General features: G+C 35.2%; 1 protein-coding gene across 1 annotated transcript in view; it reads left to right on the top strand.

The window, feature by feature from the left end:
* The window catches only part of LOC130900010 (transducin-like enhancer protein 4), a 136,584-nt gene that overhangs the window by 76,420 nt on the left and 43,575 nt on the right, over window positions 1–16,589 (top strand). Inside the window, exon 6 of the mRNA XM_057810313.1 lies at window positions 14,341–14,572. Coding sequence (XP_057666296.1) covers window positions 14,341–14,572 — 232 coding nt within the window. The remainder of the gene's footprint in view (window positions 1–14,340; window positions 14,573–16,589) is intronic.

Genomic DNA, 16,589 nt, shown 5'->3' on the forward strand with positions numbered 1-16,589 from the left:
TCAACAATTTTTGCTTGATTTCATCGCTCAAACGTTGTAATAAAACTCGTCGTTGATGGTTTTTCCTTTTTTCGATGATAGTCGATGGAAATTTTCTCGAAAAACCGACGCCACGACACTCGTCTGTAGATAAAACGATCTTTGCCTTGTTTTGAACCGGTTTTACCTCTTCAGCACATTATTTTGATTGTTTTCGATTGTGAAATGATGGACGGTTCATCCGTGGTCATGAAACGACGAAAAAATTCGATGGAAACATCTCCACATCGTTGTTTTTGTTCCATTTGAACACCCATCTTGTACACAGCTTTCTAGTGTCAAAATTTTCACGTTTAAACCCAGGTAGAATCTAGTTCAGAGTTAAATAACGTGGAGTCTTCAAATTTGAAACATATTTTGTATAGATCGTTGTTTAGGTCAGACCAGATACCTCGGGGACCATCCACGGAGGTCTTCGCATTGAAAATAGATTTTTGCTTTTCCCCCCAGTTCTTTATCTCGAGAAAATTCTCCGCTTCATTAACTTTTTCTAAAGAAACTTTGTCTTCAATGTCAATCGATATATTTACATCGACAGTATTTCCTCTAATTCAATAAACGTTTCTTCGAAATTGAGTTTCGCCTTCAGGATTTTTCATTCTAATTATTATAAAAATTTCCCGTCGAGAAACGAATCAACGTAAAAGGATTTCTTCAACGGGGTCCGTAGAAAAAGAAAGATTCTCCCTGGAGGGCGAGAAACGGGCTTAAAGGACCGTGTTCGAATTCCTTCTCTTTGAGAATTCCTGTTTCCTGTTCCGGCGGAGCTGTTGGGTCGCTATTAATGGGCGTCGTCATAAGCGCACAACGAAGATTTTCCAATGGGAACCTTCAAGGTTTCTCTTAATATTATAACCCGATCATCGGGGTTTTCAATCGACGGACACTTCCAAACATAACGACTAATTCAAAAGGGTTCGTCCTCTATCCAGGTTCCGAGCTGGTTACCTCCAGGTCGATATTTCGAAAGCAACGGGGTGCGTCAACTCAGCGCTTCATTTTGGGATTTCTACATTATTTGCTCGGCAACTATTCCATAGTTGAATCCTCTAGATCCGTACTGGTTTCAGGATGTTCTTTCTTGAAACGTGTCCTTCGGAACCAGGAGCTCTTTTTCCTGCCGATCCCGATACTCTGTAGTACTTCGTCGTTGGTGATTCTTCCAGTCCAGGTTATCTCCAGGACGCTTATTGTTGATTCTGTTAGTCCGGAGTATCTTAAGGACGTTTATTGTTGATTCTGTTAGTCCTAAATATTTCCAGGACGCTTATTGTTGAATCTGTTGGTACAAAATATCTCCCAAGACGTTTATTGTTGATTCTGTTAGTCCAAGATGTCTTCAGGAGGCATATTGTTGATTCTGTTAGTCCAAAATATCTCCCAGGACGCTTATTGTTGATTCTGTTGGTACAAAATATCTCCCAAGACGTTTATTGTTGATTCTGTTGGTACAAAATATCTCCCAAGACGCTTATTGTTGATTCTGTTAGTCCAAGATATCTCCCAAGACGCTTATTGTTGATTCTGTTAGTCCAAGATATCTCCCAAGACGCTTATTGTTGATTCTGTTAGTCCAAGATATCTCCCAAGACGCTTATTGTTGATTCTGTTAGTCCAAGATATCTCCAAGACGCTTATTGTTGATTCTGTTAGTCCAAGATATCTCCCAAGACGCTTATTGTTGATTCTGTTAGTCCAAGATATCTCCAAGACGCTTATTGTTGATTCTGTTAGTCCAAGATATCTCCAAGACGCTTATTGTTGATTCTGTTGGTACAAAATATCTCCCAAGACGTTTATTGTTGATTCTGTTAGTCCAAGATGTCTTCAGGAGGCATATTGTTGATTCTGTTAGTCCAAAATATCTCCCAGGACGCTTATTGTTGATTCTGTTGGTACAAAATATCTCCCAAGACGTTTATTGTTGATTCTGTTGGTACAAAATATCTCCCAAGACGCTTATTGTTGATTCTGTTAGTCCGGAGTATCTTAAGGACGTTTATTGTTGATTCTGTTAGTCCTAAATATTTCCAGGACGCTTATTGTTGAATCTGTTGGTACAAAATATCTCCCAAGACGTTTATTGTTGATTCTGTTAGTCCAAGATGTCTTCAGGAGGCATATTGTTGATTCTGTTAGTCCAAAATATCTCCCAGGACGCTTATTGTTGATTCTGTTGGTACAAAATATCTCCCAAGACGTTTATTGTTGATTCTGTTGGTACAAAATATCTCCCAAGACGCTTATTGTTGATTCTGTTAGTCCAAGATATCTCCCAAGACGCTTATTGTTGATTCTGTTAGTCCAAGATATCTCCCAAGACGCTTATTGTTGATTCTGTTAGTCCAAGATATCTCCCAAGACGCTTATTGTTGATTCTGTTAGTCCAAGATATCTCCAAGACGCTTATTGTTGATTCTGTTAGTCCAAGATATCTCCCAAGACGCTTATTGTTGATTCTGTTAGTCCAAGATATCTCCAAGACGCTTATTGTTGATTCTGTTAGTCCAAGATATCTCCAAGACGCTTATTGTTGATTCTGTTGGTACAAAATATCTCCCAAGACGTTTATTGTTGATTCTGTTAGTCCAAGATGTCTTCAGGAGGCATATTGTTGATTCTGTTAGTCCAAAATATCTCCCAGGACGCTTATTGTTGATTCTGTTGGTACAAAATATCTCCCAAGACGTTTATTGTTGATTCTGTTGGTACAAAATATCTCCCAAGACGCTTATTGTTGATTCTGTTAGTCCGGAGTATCTTAAGGACGTTTATTGTTGATTCTGTTAGTCCTAAATATTTCCAGGACGCTTATTGTTGAATCTGTTGGTACAAAATATCTCCCAAGACGTTTATTGTTGATTCTGTTAGTCCAAGATGTCTTCAGGAGGCATATTGTTGATTCTGTTAGTCCAAAATATCTCCCAGGACGCTTATTGTTGATTCTGTTGGTACAAAATATCTCCCAAGACGTTTATTGTTGATTCTGTTGGTACAAAATATCTCCCAAGACGCTTATTGTTGATTCTGTTAGTCCAAGATATCTCCCAAGACGCTTATTGTTGATTCTGTTAGTCCAAGATATCTCCCAAGACGCTTATTGTTGATTCTGTTAGTCCAAGATATCTCCCAAGACGCTTATTGTTGATTCTGTTAGTCCAAGATATCTCCAAGACGCTTATTGTTGATTCTGTTAGTCCAAGATATCTCCCAAGACGCTTATTGTTGATTCTGTTAGTCCAAGATATCTCCAAGACGCTTATTGTTGATTCTGTTAGTCCAAGATATCTCCAAGACGCTTATTGTTGATTCTGTTGGTACAAAATATCTCCCAAGACGCTTATTGTTGATTCTGTTGGTACAAAATATCTCCCAAGACGCTTATTGTTGATTCTGTTAGTCCAAGATATCTCCAAGACGCTTATTGTTGATTCTGTTAGTCCAAGATATCTCCCAAGACGCTTATTGTTGATTCTGTTAGTCCAAGATATCTCCCAAGACGCTTATTGTTGATTCTGTTAGTCCAAGATATTTCCCAAGACGCTTATTGTTGATTCTGTTAGTCCAAGATATCTCCAAGACGCTTATTGTTGATTCTGTTGGTACAAAATATCTCCCAAGACGCTTATTGTTGATTCTGTTAGTCCAAGATATCTCCAAGACGCTTATTGTTGATTCTGTTAGTCCAAGATATCTCCCAAGACGCTTATTGTTGATTCTGTTAGTCCAAGATATCTCCCAAGACGCTTATTGTTGATTCTGTTAGTCCAAGACATCTCCAAGACGCTTATTGTTGATTCTGTTAGTCCAAGATATCTCCCAAGACGCTTATTGTTGATTCTGTTAGTCCAAGATATCTCCCAAGACGTTTATTGTTGATTCTGTTGGTACAAGATATCTCCCAAGACGTTTATTGTTGATTCTGTTGGTACAAAATATCTCCCAAGACGCTTATTGTTGATTCTGTTAGTCCAAGATATCTCCCAAGACGTTTATTGTTGATTCTGTTGGTACAAGATATCTCCCAAGACGTTTATTGTTGATTCTGTTGGTACAAAATATCTCCCAAGACGTTTATTGTTGATTCTGTTAGTCCAAGATATCTCCAAGACGCTTATTGTTGATTCTGTTGGTACAAAATATCTCCCAAGACGCTTATTGTTGATTCTGTTAGTCCAAGATATCTCCAAGACGCTTATTGTTGATTCTGTTGGTACAAAATATCTCCCAAGACGCTTATTGTTGATTCTGTTAGTCCAAGATGTCTTCAGGAGGCATATTGTTGATTCTGTTAGTCCAAAATATCTCCCAGGACGCTTATTGTTGATTCTGTTGGTACAAAATATCTCCCAAGACGTTTATTGTTGATTCTGTTGGTACAAAATATCTCCCAAGACGCTTATTGTTGATTCTGTTAGTCCAAGATATCTCCCAAGACGCTTATTGTTGATTCTGTTAGTCCAAGATATCTCCCAAGACGCTTATTGTTGATTCTGTTAGTCCAAGATATCTCCCAAGACGCTTATTGTTGATTCTGTTAGTCCAAGATATCTCCAAGACGCTTATTGTTGATTCTGTTAGTCCAAGATATCTCCCAAGACGCTTATTGTTGATTCTGTTAGTCCAAGATATCTCCAAGACGCTTATTGTTGATTCTGTTAGTCCAAGATATCTCCAAGACGCTTATTGTTGATTCTGTTGGTACAAAATATCTCCCAAGACGTTTATTGTTGATTCTGTTAGTCCAAGATGTCTTCAGGAGGCATATTGTTGATTCTGTTAGTCCAAAATATCTCCCAGGACGCTTATTGTTGATTCTGTTGGTACAAAATATCTCCCAAGACGTTTATTGTTGATTCTGTTGGTACAAAATATCTCCCAAGACGCTTATTGTTGATTCTGTTAGTCCGGAGTATCTTAAGGACGTTTATTGTTGATTCTGTTAGTCCTAAATATTTCCAGGACGCTTATTGTTGAATCTGTTGGTACAAAATATCTCCCAAGACGTTTATTGTTGATTCTGTTAGTCCAAGATGTCTTCAGGAGGCATATTGTTGATTCTGTTAGTCCAAAATATCTCCCAGGACGCTTATTGTTGATTCTGTTGGTACAAAATATCTCCCAAGACGTTTATTGTTGATTCTGTTGGTACAAAATATCTCCCAAGACGCTTATTGTTGATTCTGTTAGTCCAAGATATCTCCCAAGACGCTTATTGTTGATTCTGTTAGTCCAAGATATCTCCCAAGACGCTTATTGTTGATTCTGTTAGTCCAAGATATCTCCCAAGACGCTTATTGTTGATTCTGTTAGTCCAAGATATCTCCAAGACGCTTATTGTTGATTCTGTTAGTCCAAGATATCTCCCAAGACGCTTATTGTTGATTCTGTTAGTCCAAGATATCTCCAAGACGCTTATTGTTGATTCTGTTAGTCCAAGATATCTCCAAGACGCTTATTGTTGATTCTGTTGGTACAAAATATCTCCCAAGACGTTTATTGTTGATTCTGTTAGTCCAAGATGTCTTCAGGAGGCATATTGTTGATTCTGTTAGTCCAAAATATCTCCCAGGACGCTTATTGTTGATTCTGTTGGTACAAAATATCTCCCAAGACGTTTATTGTTGATTCTGTTGGTACAAAATATCTCCCAAGACGCTTATTGTTGATTCTGTTAGTCCGGAGTATCTTAAGGACGTTTATTGTTGATTCTGTTAGTCCTAAATATTTCCAGGACGCTTATTGTTGAATCTGTTGGTACAAAATATCTCCCAAGACGTTTATTGTTGATTCTGTTAGTCCAAGATGTCTTCAGGAGGCATATTGTTGATTCTGTTAGTCCAAAATATCTCCCAGGACGCTTATTGTTGATTCTGTTGGTACAAAATATCTCCCAAGACGTTTATTGTTGATTCTGTTGGTACAAAATATCTCCCAAGACGCTTATTGTTGATTCTGTTAGTCCAAGATATCTCCCAAGACGCTTATTGTTGATTCTGTTAGTCCAAGATATCTCCCAAGACGCTTATTGTTGATTCTGTTAGTCCAAGATATCTCCCAAGACGCTTATTGTTGATTCTGTTAGTCCAAGATATCTCCAAGACGCTTATTGTTGATTCTGTTAGTCCAAGATATCTCCCAAGACGCTTATTGTTGATTCTGTTAGTCCAAGATATCTCCAAGACGCTTATTGTTGATTCTGTTAGTCCAAGATATCTCCAAGACGCTTATTGTTGATTCTGTTGGTACAAAATATCTCCCAAGACGCTTATTGTTGATTCTGTTGGTACAAAATATCTCCCAAGACGCTTATTGTTGATTCTGTTAGTCCAAGATATCTCCAAGACGCTTATTGTTGATTCTGTTAGTCCAAGATATCTCCCAAGACGCTTATTGTTGATTCTGTTAGTCCAAGATATCTCCCAAGACGCTTATTGTTGATTCTGTTAGTCCAAGATATCTCCCAAGACGCTTATTGTTGATTCTGTTAGTCCAAGATATCTCCAAGACGCTTATTGTTGATTCTGTTGGTACAAAATATCTCCCAAGACGCTTATTGTTGATTCTGTTAGTCCAAGATATCTCCAAGACGCTTATTGTTGATTCTGTTAGTCCAAGATATCTCCCAAGACGCTTATTGTTGATTCTGTTAGTCCAAGATATCTCCCAAGACGCTTATTGTTGATTCTGTTAGTCCAAGACATCTCCAAGACGCTTATTGTTGATTCTGTTAGTCCAAGATATCTCCCAAGACGCTTATTGTTGATTCTGTTAGTCCAAGATATCTCCCAAGACGTTTATTGTTGATTCTGTTGGTACAAGATATCTCCCAAGACGTTTATTGTTGATTCTGTTGGTACAAAATATCTCCCAAGACGCTTATTGTTGATTCTGTTAGTCCAAGATATCTCCCAAGACGTTTATTGTTGATTCTGTTGGTACAAGATATCTCCCAAGACGTTTATTGTTGATTCTGTTGGTACAAAATATCTCCCAAGACGTTTATTGTTGATTCTGTTAGTCCAAGATATCTCCAAGACGCTTATTGTTGATTCTGTTGGTACAAAATATCTCCCAAGACGCTTATTGTTGATTCTGTTAGTCCAAGATATCTCCAAGACGCTTATTGTTGATTCTGTTGGTACAAAATATCTCCCAAGACGCTTATTGTTGATTCTGTTAGTCCAAGATATCTCCAAGACGCTTATTGTTGATTCTGTTAGTCCAAGATATCTCCCAAGACGCTTATTGTTGATTCTGTTAGTCCAAGATATCTCCCAAGACGCTTATTGTTGATTCTGTTAGTCCAAGACATCTCCAAGACGCTTATTGTTGATTCTGTTAGTCCAAGATATCTCCCAAGACGCTTATTGTTGATTCTGTTAGTCCAAGATATCTCCCAAGACGTTTATTGTTGATTCTGTTGGTACAAGATATCTCCCAAGACGTTTATTGTTGATTCTGTTGGTACAAAATATCTCCCAAGACGCTTATTGTTGATTCTGTTAGTCCAAGATATCTCCCAAGACGTTTATTGTTGATTCTGTTGGTACAAGATATCTCCCAAGACGTTTATTGTTGATTCTGTTGGTACAAAATATCTCCCAAGACGTTTATTGTTGATTCTGTTAGTCCAAGATATCTCCAAGACGCTTATTGTTGATTCTGTTAGTCCAGAATATCCTCAGGACGTTTATTTTTGATTCTGTTAGTCCAAAATATCTCCCAGGACGCTTATTGTTGATTCTGTTGGTACAAAGTATCTCCAAGATGAATCTGTAGAGCCACATCTCAAATGCCTCAAGTTTTTTGATCATTCGAGCTTTCGAGGTCCATTTCAATCCTGATCTTGATCGGATCTGATCTGATTTTGATAATTGTATTTACACAAAATGAAAAAGTACAATGAATGACGCAATATTATTAAATATTTTTCGCGATCCATTCTGTATAAATTACATTACATTGTAATTTAAGTCGAGTGTTGAAATAATTATTTCCCCTAGTCACAAACGATTGGTCGGAATCCAACGAACGGATCCAAATATACATTCCCTCGTAAACCGAGAAACTTTCTTTTTTTTTTTTTTCTTTTTTGTCGTCGCATTTTTACGAGCCGCCAGAACGATGCTACTTCCACTATAGTAATTCTCGTGTTGAACTTTTTACCTTTTCAAGATTGATCGCTGGAAAACCTAGAATATACTAAAACTCGTTCTACTTTTTTTTTTCTCGGAGTGACTAGTCGTCAAACGAAACGGAAGCTTTTGATTGACACTTTTGTATAAGTGAATTTAACTCTATATAGCGGAGGTTCTACAGCTTTGTTGTCTTCCGTGGTCTGTTCAATTCCTTCTTTCTACGTAGTCCATATTATCACGGTTCGGGGTCACCTTGTGTCGAATTTTAGTCTCTATAAACTCAGAGCTTCCTGAATGGATATTTCGAATGCGAGAATGTTTTTTGGACATTCTGTATATATTCTGAAAAGCTGCAACGTAAATGTTCGAATGTATAATTTAGAAAATATAAGTTTTGATTTCGTAATTTTAAATTTCAAATTTCAAAAATTAGAAGTCGTATGACAAATGTATTTTCCAATAACACCCTGTATATAAAATTGTGATATTTTTGAAAAAAAAAATTATATATAAAACCAAGAAAATACTAATAAATTAAGTTGAAATAAATAAAATTATTAATTATAAGTTACTTGTCATCGGCGCAGTAGACATTCCCGTTTTTTATACATTGCTCGATATCAGATGTTAGAATGTATAATTTGGAAATTTTCGTGATTTTAAGTACCTGTAATTCGGAAACTAGAAATTTTAAGAGAAATTTATGTTCTCGGAACACACTGTATATAAAATTTGAAAAAAAAAATTATATACAAAACCAAGAAAATACATTCTAACATCTGACATCGAGAAATGTATAAAAAACGGGAATGTCTACTGCGCCGATGACAAGTAACTTATAATTAATAATTTTTTTTATTTCAACTTAATTTATTAGTATTTTCTTGGTTTTATATATAATTTTTTGTTCAAAAATATCAAAATTTTATATACAGGGTGTTTCCGGAAAATACATTTGTCATACGACTTCTAATTTCTGAAATTTGAAATTTAAAATTACGAAATCGGAATTTGTATTTTCTAAATTATACATTCTAACACCTGACATCGAACAATGTATAGAAAAACGGGAATGTCTACTGCACCGATGACAAGTAACTCATAATTAATAATTTTATTTATTTCAACTTAATTTACGTTTGGTATTTTTTTGTTTTCATATATAATCTATATCTATAATTCGGAAACTGAGTAATTTAATTTTCCTGTAACACTCTGTATATAAAATTGTGATATTATATATAACACCAAGAAATTACTAATAAATTAATTTAAAGTAAATATAATAATTATAAGTTACTTGTCATCGGCGCAGTAGACATTCCCGTTTTTTTATACGGTTTCCATTTAAGAAGTCTACGGAATATTCCAACGTTTGTTTCAATATTTAACTGTGTCGTGGTTGTTATACGGAAACACGACCGAGTGAATTTTAAATAAAATTGTTTTCAAATTTTCTAATTGGGTTATAATTTAAATTCTACGCGAAATACGAAACTCGTCGGGTGTGAATCAGACTTTTAAAGAACTTAAGGGATATTAATTTTAATAAAGGACTTACTTTACTCGAGTTTTATAATACTTACACAATATATAAAAAGAAATTGCCATGTTTTTATATATATATTATTCGTACTACTCGAATTTTTATTAAAAAAAAAATCTTGTTGAAACCGCAACGTGTGAAAGGGGCTATAATAAAAATACGTCGAAATTTACGATCTTTCCCAAGCACATTTCCCCAACTTTATTATATTTTAGTTTTTATAAAGCTTTTAGTACAAACTTATGAACGCCGTTAAATATTAAATCCAATAGTACGGAGGCTTATTTGTCATTTTCACCAAAAAAAAAAAAAAAAAATTCGATCAAAGAGAGAGAGAGAGAGGAAAAAATAGAAATCACCAAGTGCTAAATAAGGATTGTACGGTGGATGAATCAAAAATTCGATGTTTTGACTTCGAAAACTTTTTTTCATTTTTTAACCAAGATGGATGTTTCAAACAACCCTCGTACGTTCACCAATGGTCTCGGTGGAGACGGATTCTTATTTCTCGATATCTTTTTCATCCCCAATGACGTAAAACATCCCCATCGATTCCGCAATCATTTCTCAATGAAAAAACCGACGGAATTATAAATCGTAGGACAAACATCGCAATATAAACAGAAAAGATTAAAGAATCATCGTTACAACAAAAACTTCAATTAATATATTTAGCGAGAAATTTTAGAAGGAAAATCAACCCTTGTTGTAAACGGTATGTTGAATCCACTTAATTTTCCTGTCGGGAATTGGGGGAGCCTTCGCTTGATAAAGTCCAAAGGTGATCGGAATGTTGATTAGGGAAGTAGAGAAAGGACGATAAGGTTCGTATAGTCCCTCGAGAAGTTCTTTCCGCTTTACCCTATTTGAAAAATATGTTTTTCCTCTCGGAAAATATATACGAGACGACATTTTCGACATTTTGATCGGAGTGTTTATGTTTTTGCGAGTAGATTTCTCGTTGATGTAATAGCCATACCAATAATTGGTCTTTGTGGATTTCGACCCCAAAAGATCGATCGAATAAACTCCCAACACCATCAACAACTGTCTGGAATGGATTGGAAGCTGTCAGATCAAGTTTAATGTAGCAAAGATCCAAGCAAAGACTGTACTACAGGATTTGGTTTTGTTTGGACGCAAATTGGCTTGGTGGGTGTTGAGGTCGGACGAAATACGTCCTGGCAGCTTCACAAAAACTTCAAGATCAAAAATCTACAGTTTCTAATCCTCCACAAGGTCCAGATAATAACCGGAGATTGGTTGGAGGACCACGATGTACCCCAAATATCGGTCGCTACTTAAATTTTTGAGATATGGCAATACCGCTTCGAATATATCAAATTTGACATTGACATAATGAAATTTGACGTTTTAAACGACATAATCCGAAATTATAACCTCAAATCCTGTATCAGTGGAAAGTTTTTGTCGCGTTGTTTATTTTCCGATGAAATTATCGAAACGAAAAACGTCAATTTTAATTAAAATTCTTGCATCGAAAATATCGGACGAAAAGCGTAAAATGTAAAACGATAAAAATCTGGTATGAAGCATCAATTAATAAGGGTTCAAACGCCGAAACAATAATTGAAAATAAAACCGGACGGTTCCTACATTATCGATCTCAACAAAAAGGTAACTTTTTTTATTTTTTATATCAAAATGGGACGAAAGATTTACTGAAAACTTCTATTAGGGGCGAAAAGTAAAAGGATCCAAATCTGGTAATCTAGCAGACAAATTATAACGAAAAACGTCACGAAAAACTATTTTCAGAACTTTATGTCTACCAGTAGAGGACTGAAAGCGTCATTGGTCATTTTTTTAGATCAAACAAACACTTATAGGATGTGGAAGTTTATTAATCCGGCCACCCAGATCTCCAGACCTAACACTGAGGATCTCGTTTACAACAAGAAAGAATACGACAGGCAAACATTGAAATTGCTGTCTTAACCACCCAGTTGTTGATTACTAGATTTGTTACATGGTTTATTGAATGATTTCCATGTGGATTAACTTTTTAATTTTCCTTTGGAAGCCAACACCGAGCAGGAAAGATCGTAGGAAAGATCAGACTCGATCTGTTGTACTGACTTGGGTTTCGGAAAGTCCTAAACTGTTTTCGAGATCGTTATTGATGATAGTGATCAGAATATTAAGTTTAATGAGGCTGGTGATTCGAAAAACGACAATTTAGACACCAAACTCGGACTTTTCCTCTAGATTAACTTTTTAATGATGATAGTGATCAGAATATTAAGTTTAATGAGGCTGGTGATTCGAAAAACGACAATTTAGACACCAAACTCGGACTTTTCCTCTAGATTAACTTTTTAATGATGATAGTGATCAGAATATTAAGTTTAATGAGGCTGGTGATTCGAAAAACGACAATTTAGACACCAAACTCGGACTTTTCCTCTAGATTAACTTTTTAATGATGATAGTGATCAGAATATTAAGTTTAATGAGGCTGGTGATTCGGAAAACCACAATTTAGACACCAAACTCGGACTTTTCCTCTAGATTAACTTTTTAATGATGATAGTGATCAGAATATTAAGTTTAATGAGGCTGGTGATTCGAAAAACCACAATTTAGACACCAAACTCGGACTTTTCCTCTAGATTAACTTTTTAATGATGATAGTGATCAGAATATTAAGTTTAATGAGGCTGGTGATTCGAAAAACGACAATTTAGACACCAAACTCGGACTTTTCCTCTAGATTAACTTTTTAATGATGATAGTGATCAGAATATTAAGTTTAATGAGGCTGGTGATTCGGAAAACCACAATTTAGACACCAAACTCGGACTTTTCCTCTAGATTAACTTTTTAATGATGATAGTGATCAGAATATTAAGTTTAATGAGGCTGGTGATTCGAAAAACGACAATTTAGACACCAAACTCGGACTTTTCCTCTAGATTAACTTTTTAATGATGATAGTGATCAGAATATTAAGTTTAATGAGGCTGGTGATTCGAAAAACGACAATTTAGACACCAAACTCGGACTTTTCCTCTAGATTAACTTTTTAATGATGATAGTGATCAGAATATTAAGTTTAATGAGGCTGGTGATTCGAAAAACGACAATTTAGACACCAAACTCGGACTTTTCCTCTAGATTAACTTTTTAATGATGATAGTGATCAGAATATTAAGTTTAATGAGGCTGGTGATTCGGAAAACCACAATTTAGACACCAAACTCGGACTTTTCCTCTAGATTAACTTTTTAATGATGATAGTGATCAGAATATTAAGTTTAATGAGGCTGGTGATTCGAAAAACCACAATTTAGACACCAAACTCGGACTTTTCCTCTAGATTAACTTTTTAATGATGATAGTGATCAGAATATTAAGTTTAATGAGGCTGGTGATTCGAAAAACGACAATTTAGACACCAAACTCGGACTTTTCCTCTAGATTAACTTTTTAATGATGATAGTGATCAGAATATTAAGTTTAATGAGGCTGGTGATTCGAAAAACCACAATTTAGACACCAAACTCGGACTTTTCCTTTGGATTAACTTTTTAATGATGATAGTGATCAGAATATTAAGTTTAATGAGGCTGGTGATTCGAAAAACTACAATTTAGGCACCAAACTCGGACTTTTCCTCTAGATTAACTTTTTAATGATGATAGTGATCAGAATATTAAGTTTAATGAGGCTGGTGATTCGAAAAACCACAATTTAGACACCAAACTCGGACTTTTCCTCTAGATTAACTTTTTAATGATGATAGTGATCAGAATATTAAGTTTAATGAGGCTGGTGATTCGAAAAACTACAATTTAGGCACCAAACTCGGACTTTTCCTCTAGATTAACTTTTTAATGATGATAGTGATCAGAATATTAAGTTTAATGAGGCTGGTGATTCGAAAAACCACAATTTAGACACCAAACTCGGACTTTTCCTCTAGATTAACTTTTTAATGATGATAGTGATCAGAATATTAAGTTTAATGAGGCTGGTGATTCGAAAAACCACAATTTAGGCACCAAACTCGGACTTTTCCTCTAGATTAACTTTTTAATGATGATAGTGATCAGAATATTAAGTTTAATGAGGCTGGTGATTCGAAAAACGACAATTTAGACACCAAACTCGGACTTTTCCTCTAGATTAACTTTTTAATTTGCGTTTGGGTGATTCGATAGACCAAAGAAAGATCAGACTCGATCTGATATTAAATATCTAGCGTGAAGATTATATAAAGTTGTCGTGCCGCCCCTGTAGACTCCCCGGACTTTTAATTTAAAAAGTTCGCAGTCGACATCAGCGCCCTCTTGCGTCATCCACATCGAATGCTAATTGGATTATGATAGTCCCGCTGGTCGGTAGTAGCTTTTTACGGCGGCATCATCTGGCAGGCCCTTTGTCCTCTTTCGAAACAACACGCACTCCCAAAGAGAGAGAGAGATAGACAAAAAAGATTAAAAATTGAGCCGTTTTTTTTTTTGTTCTTTTCGAGTTGGCCCTTTCGGATGTTATTTACAGTTTTATTGTGTAATTATCGCGGATTTCGACCCCTACGGCGTAAAGGGTTTCGTTTTCAGAATGTACCGATTTTTTTTCGTTTTGTTTCAGCAACAAAGGCCCGATTTACCGAGATTGTTGCAGCAAATGCACGCGCAACAACTTCCCACGCACGCGGCGCCCCCTATACCGATGATTCCTCACCCTAGTTTAGGCGGTGCTCCGCCTAGTACGGCGGCTAGTCTCTTGGGTCTATCCGGCGGTTTACCTGCTCAACATCCTCTTTCTATGTTGGCTTCGAAACCGGATCTGCACAGGCCGGACGATGTCAAATCGAATAGCGGTAAGTTTTGATTTTTTTTTTAATTTGACCCCCCCCAAAAAAAATTCCGGACGAAATGGCTTTTTAAAGATCTTTTTGGGATAAAATCGATAACAAGGGCGTATTTGGTAAGAAATATTCTCGATTTGCGAGATATTAGGTATACAGAGATTGCTGGATTCGAATCAAAAGTTAAAATGGCGAAAATTAAAATGGCGGACGAGATACAGATAAGAAATATCTGAAAATGGACATAATTCTAAACAGAAATCATGTAAATTGGGATATTTCGGATGTATATAGGTTTTTGACTGGCTGCTGAATCCGAAATAATGATCAAAATTTCAAAAAACAAAATGGCGGACGAGATACGATCAAAATATATCTAAAAATCCATATAAACCTAGAGAGAAATGGAATAAATTGATTATTATGAGAACTAATGGGGTTTTGAAACTACAGAATCAAAATTAATGATTAATATTCAAAAAAATATAATGGCGGACGAGATACAATTGAAATTTATATTAAAATGGACATAATTCTAAACAGAAACCATATAAATTGGGAAATTTGAGATGTACATTAGTTTTCAAGGCTGCTGAATCCGAATTAATGATGAAAATTTCAAAAAACAAAATGGCGGACAAGATACGGTCAAAAATATCCAAAAATGGACATAATTTTAATCATAAATGATATAAATTGGAAAATTTGACATGTACATGGGTTTTTGAGGTATCTGAATCCGAATTAACGATCAAAATTTCGAAAAACAAAATGGCGGACGAGATACAGTCAAAATATATATAAAATTGGACATAATTTCAATCATAAATCATATAAATTGGAAAATTTAAGATGTACAATAGTTTTTAAGGCTGTTGAATCCGAATTAATGATCAAAATTTCAAAAAAACAAAATGGCCGACGAGATACAGTCAAAATATATATAAAAATGGGCATAATTTTAATTATAAATCATATAAATTGGAAAATTTAAGATGTACAATAGTTTTTAAGGCTGTTGAATCCGAATTAATGATCAAAATTTCAAAAAAACAAAATGGCCGACGAGATACAGTCAAAATATATATAAAAATGGGCATAATTTTAATTATAAATCTTATAAATTGGAAAATTTAAGATGTACAATAGTTTTTAAGGCTGTTGAATCCGAATTAATGATCAAAATTTCAAAAAAACAAAATGGCCGACGAGATACAGTCAAAAAATATCCAAAAATGGACATTATTCTAAAAAAATAAGAAGAAAATTGAAAAATATAAGTTCTGCACGGGTTTTTGAATCAGCTGAAGCCGAATCGACGATCAAAATTTCAAAAAACAAAATGGAGGACGAGTTATTACTCAAGAGCCACAGTCAATTAGCTATTCCAAGAGATTAAATAAATGTAAAACAGGATATTCAATAAAACATTCACATATTAAAAGGATTGTTTCACATTTTGAGCGTTTTCCTTTTATTTATCAATTTAAAAAATATAAAATATAAAATTACGTCGCCCCTGAATCGATTTAAAAACAATCCCGGATCGCGAACAAGGTAAGTATTATTGAAATCAACTATCTGAAATGAATTCCAGAGGATAGGATGAGAATTTTTCATCCAGCAACGTTAGGGATGAAAGGATAACGAAAAAAAAAATACGGGCGAATATATAAGGGTGAACGCCGAAGGGATACTTGTACAGAATCGTAACTTGATTCATTTTCATATACAAAATTCAGTTTTTCGTATTTGTCCATCGTAAAACGAACGCTGCGTTCGTAGACACGAAGAAAGCTTTCGACAAAGTCGAACTAACGAAAAATTCGAAAAATCTACAAACAAAAAAACGAGTGGAAAATCGGGAGGATCTTGAAAGAAATTCTGATTGAAAATAAATCAAAGAAAAAAACCCAAAATGTGTCGTCGAAATTGATGTTAGTCCATAAACGAAACTTCCTAATCAAATTTTAAAGCGACTTTATGGAAACTCGAAATTTTCGTGCGAAATTAAATGAATTTTAAAGAT

Source organism: Diorhabda carinulata, chromosome 12, assembly GCF_026250575.1.
Source record: "Diorhabda carinulata isolate Delta chromosome 12, icDioCari1.1, whole genome shotgun sequence".
In the NCBI taxonomy this organism is placed as follows: Eukaryota; Metazoa; Arthropoda; class Insecta; order Coleoptera; family Chrysomelidae; genus Diorhabda; species Diorhabda carinulata.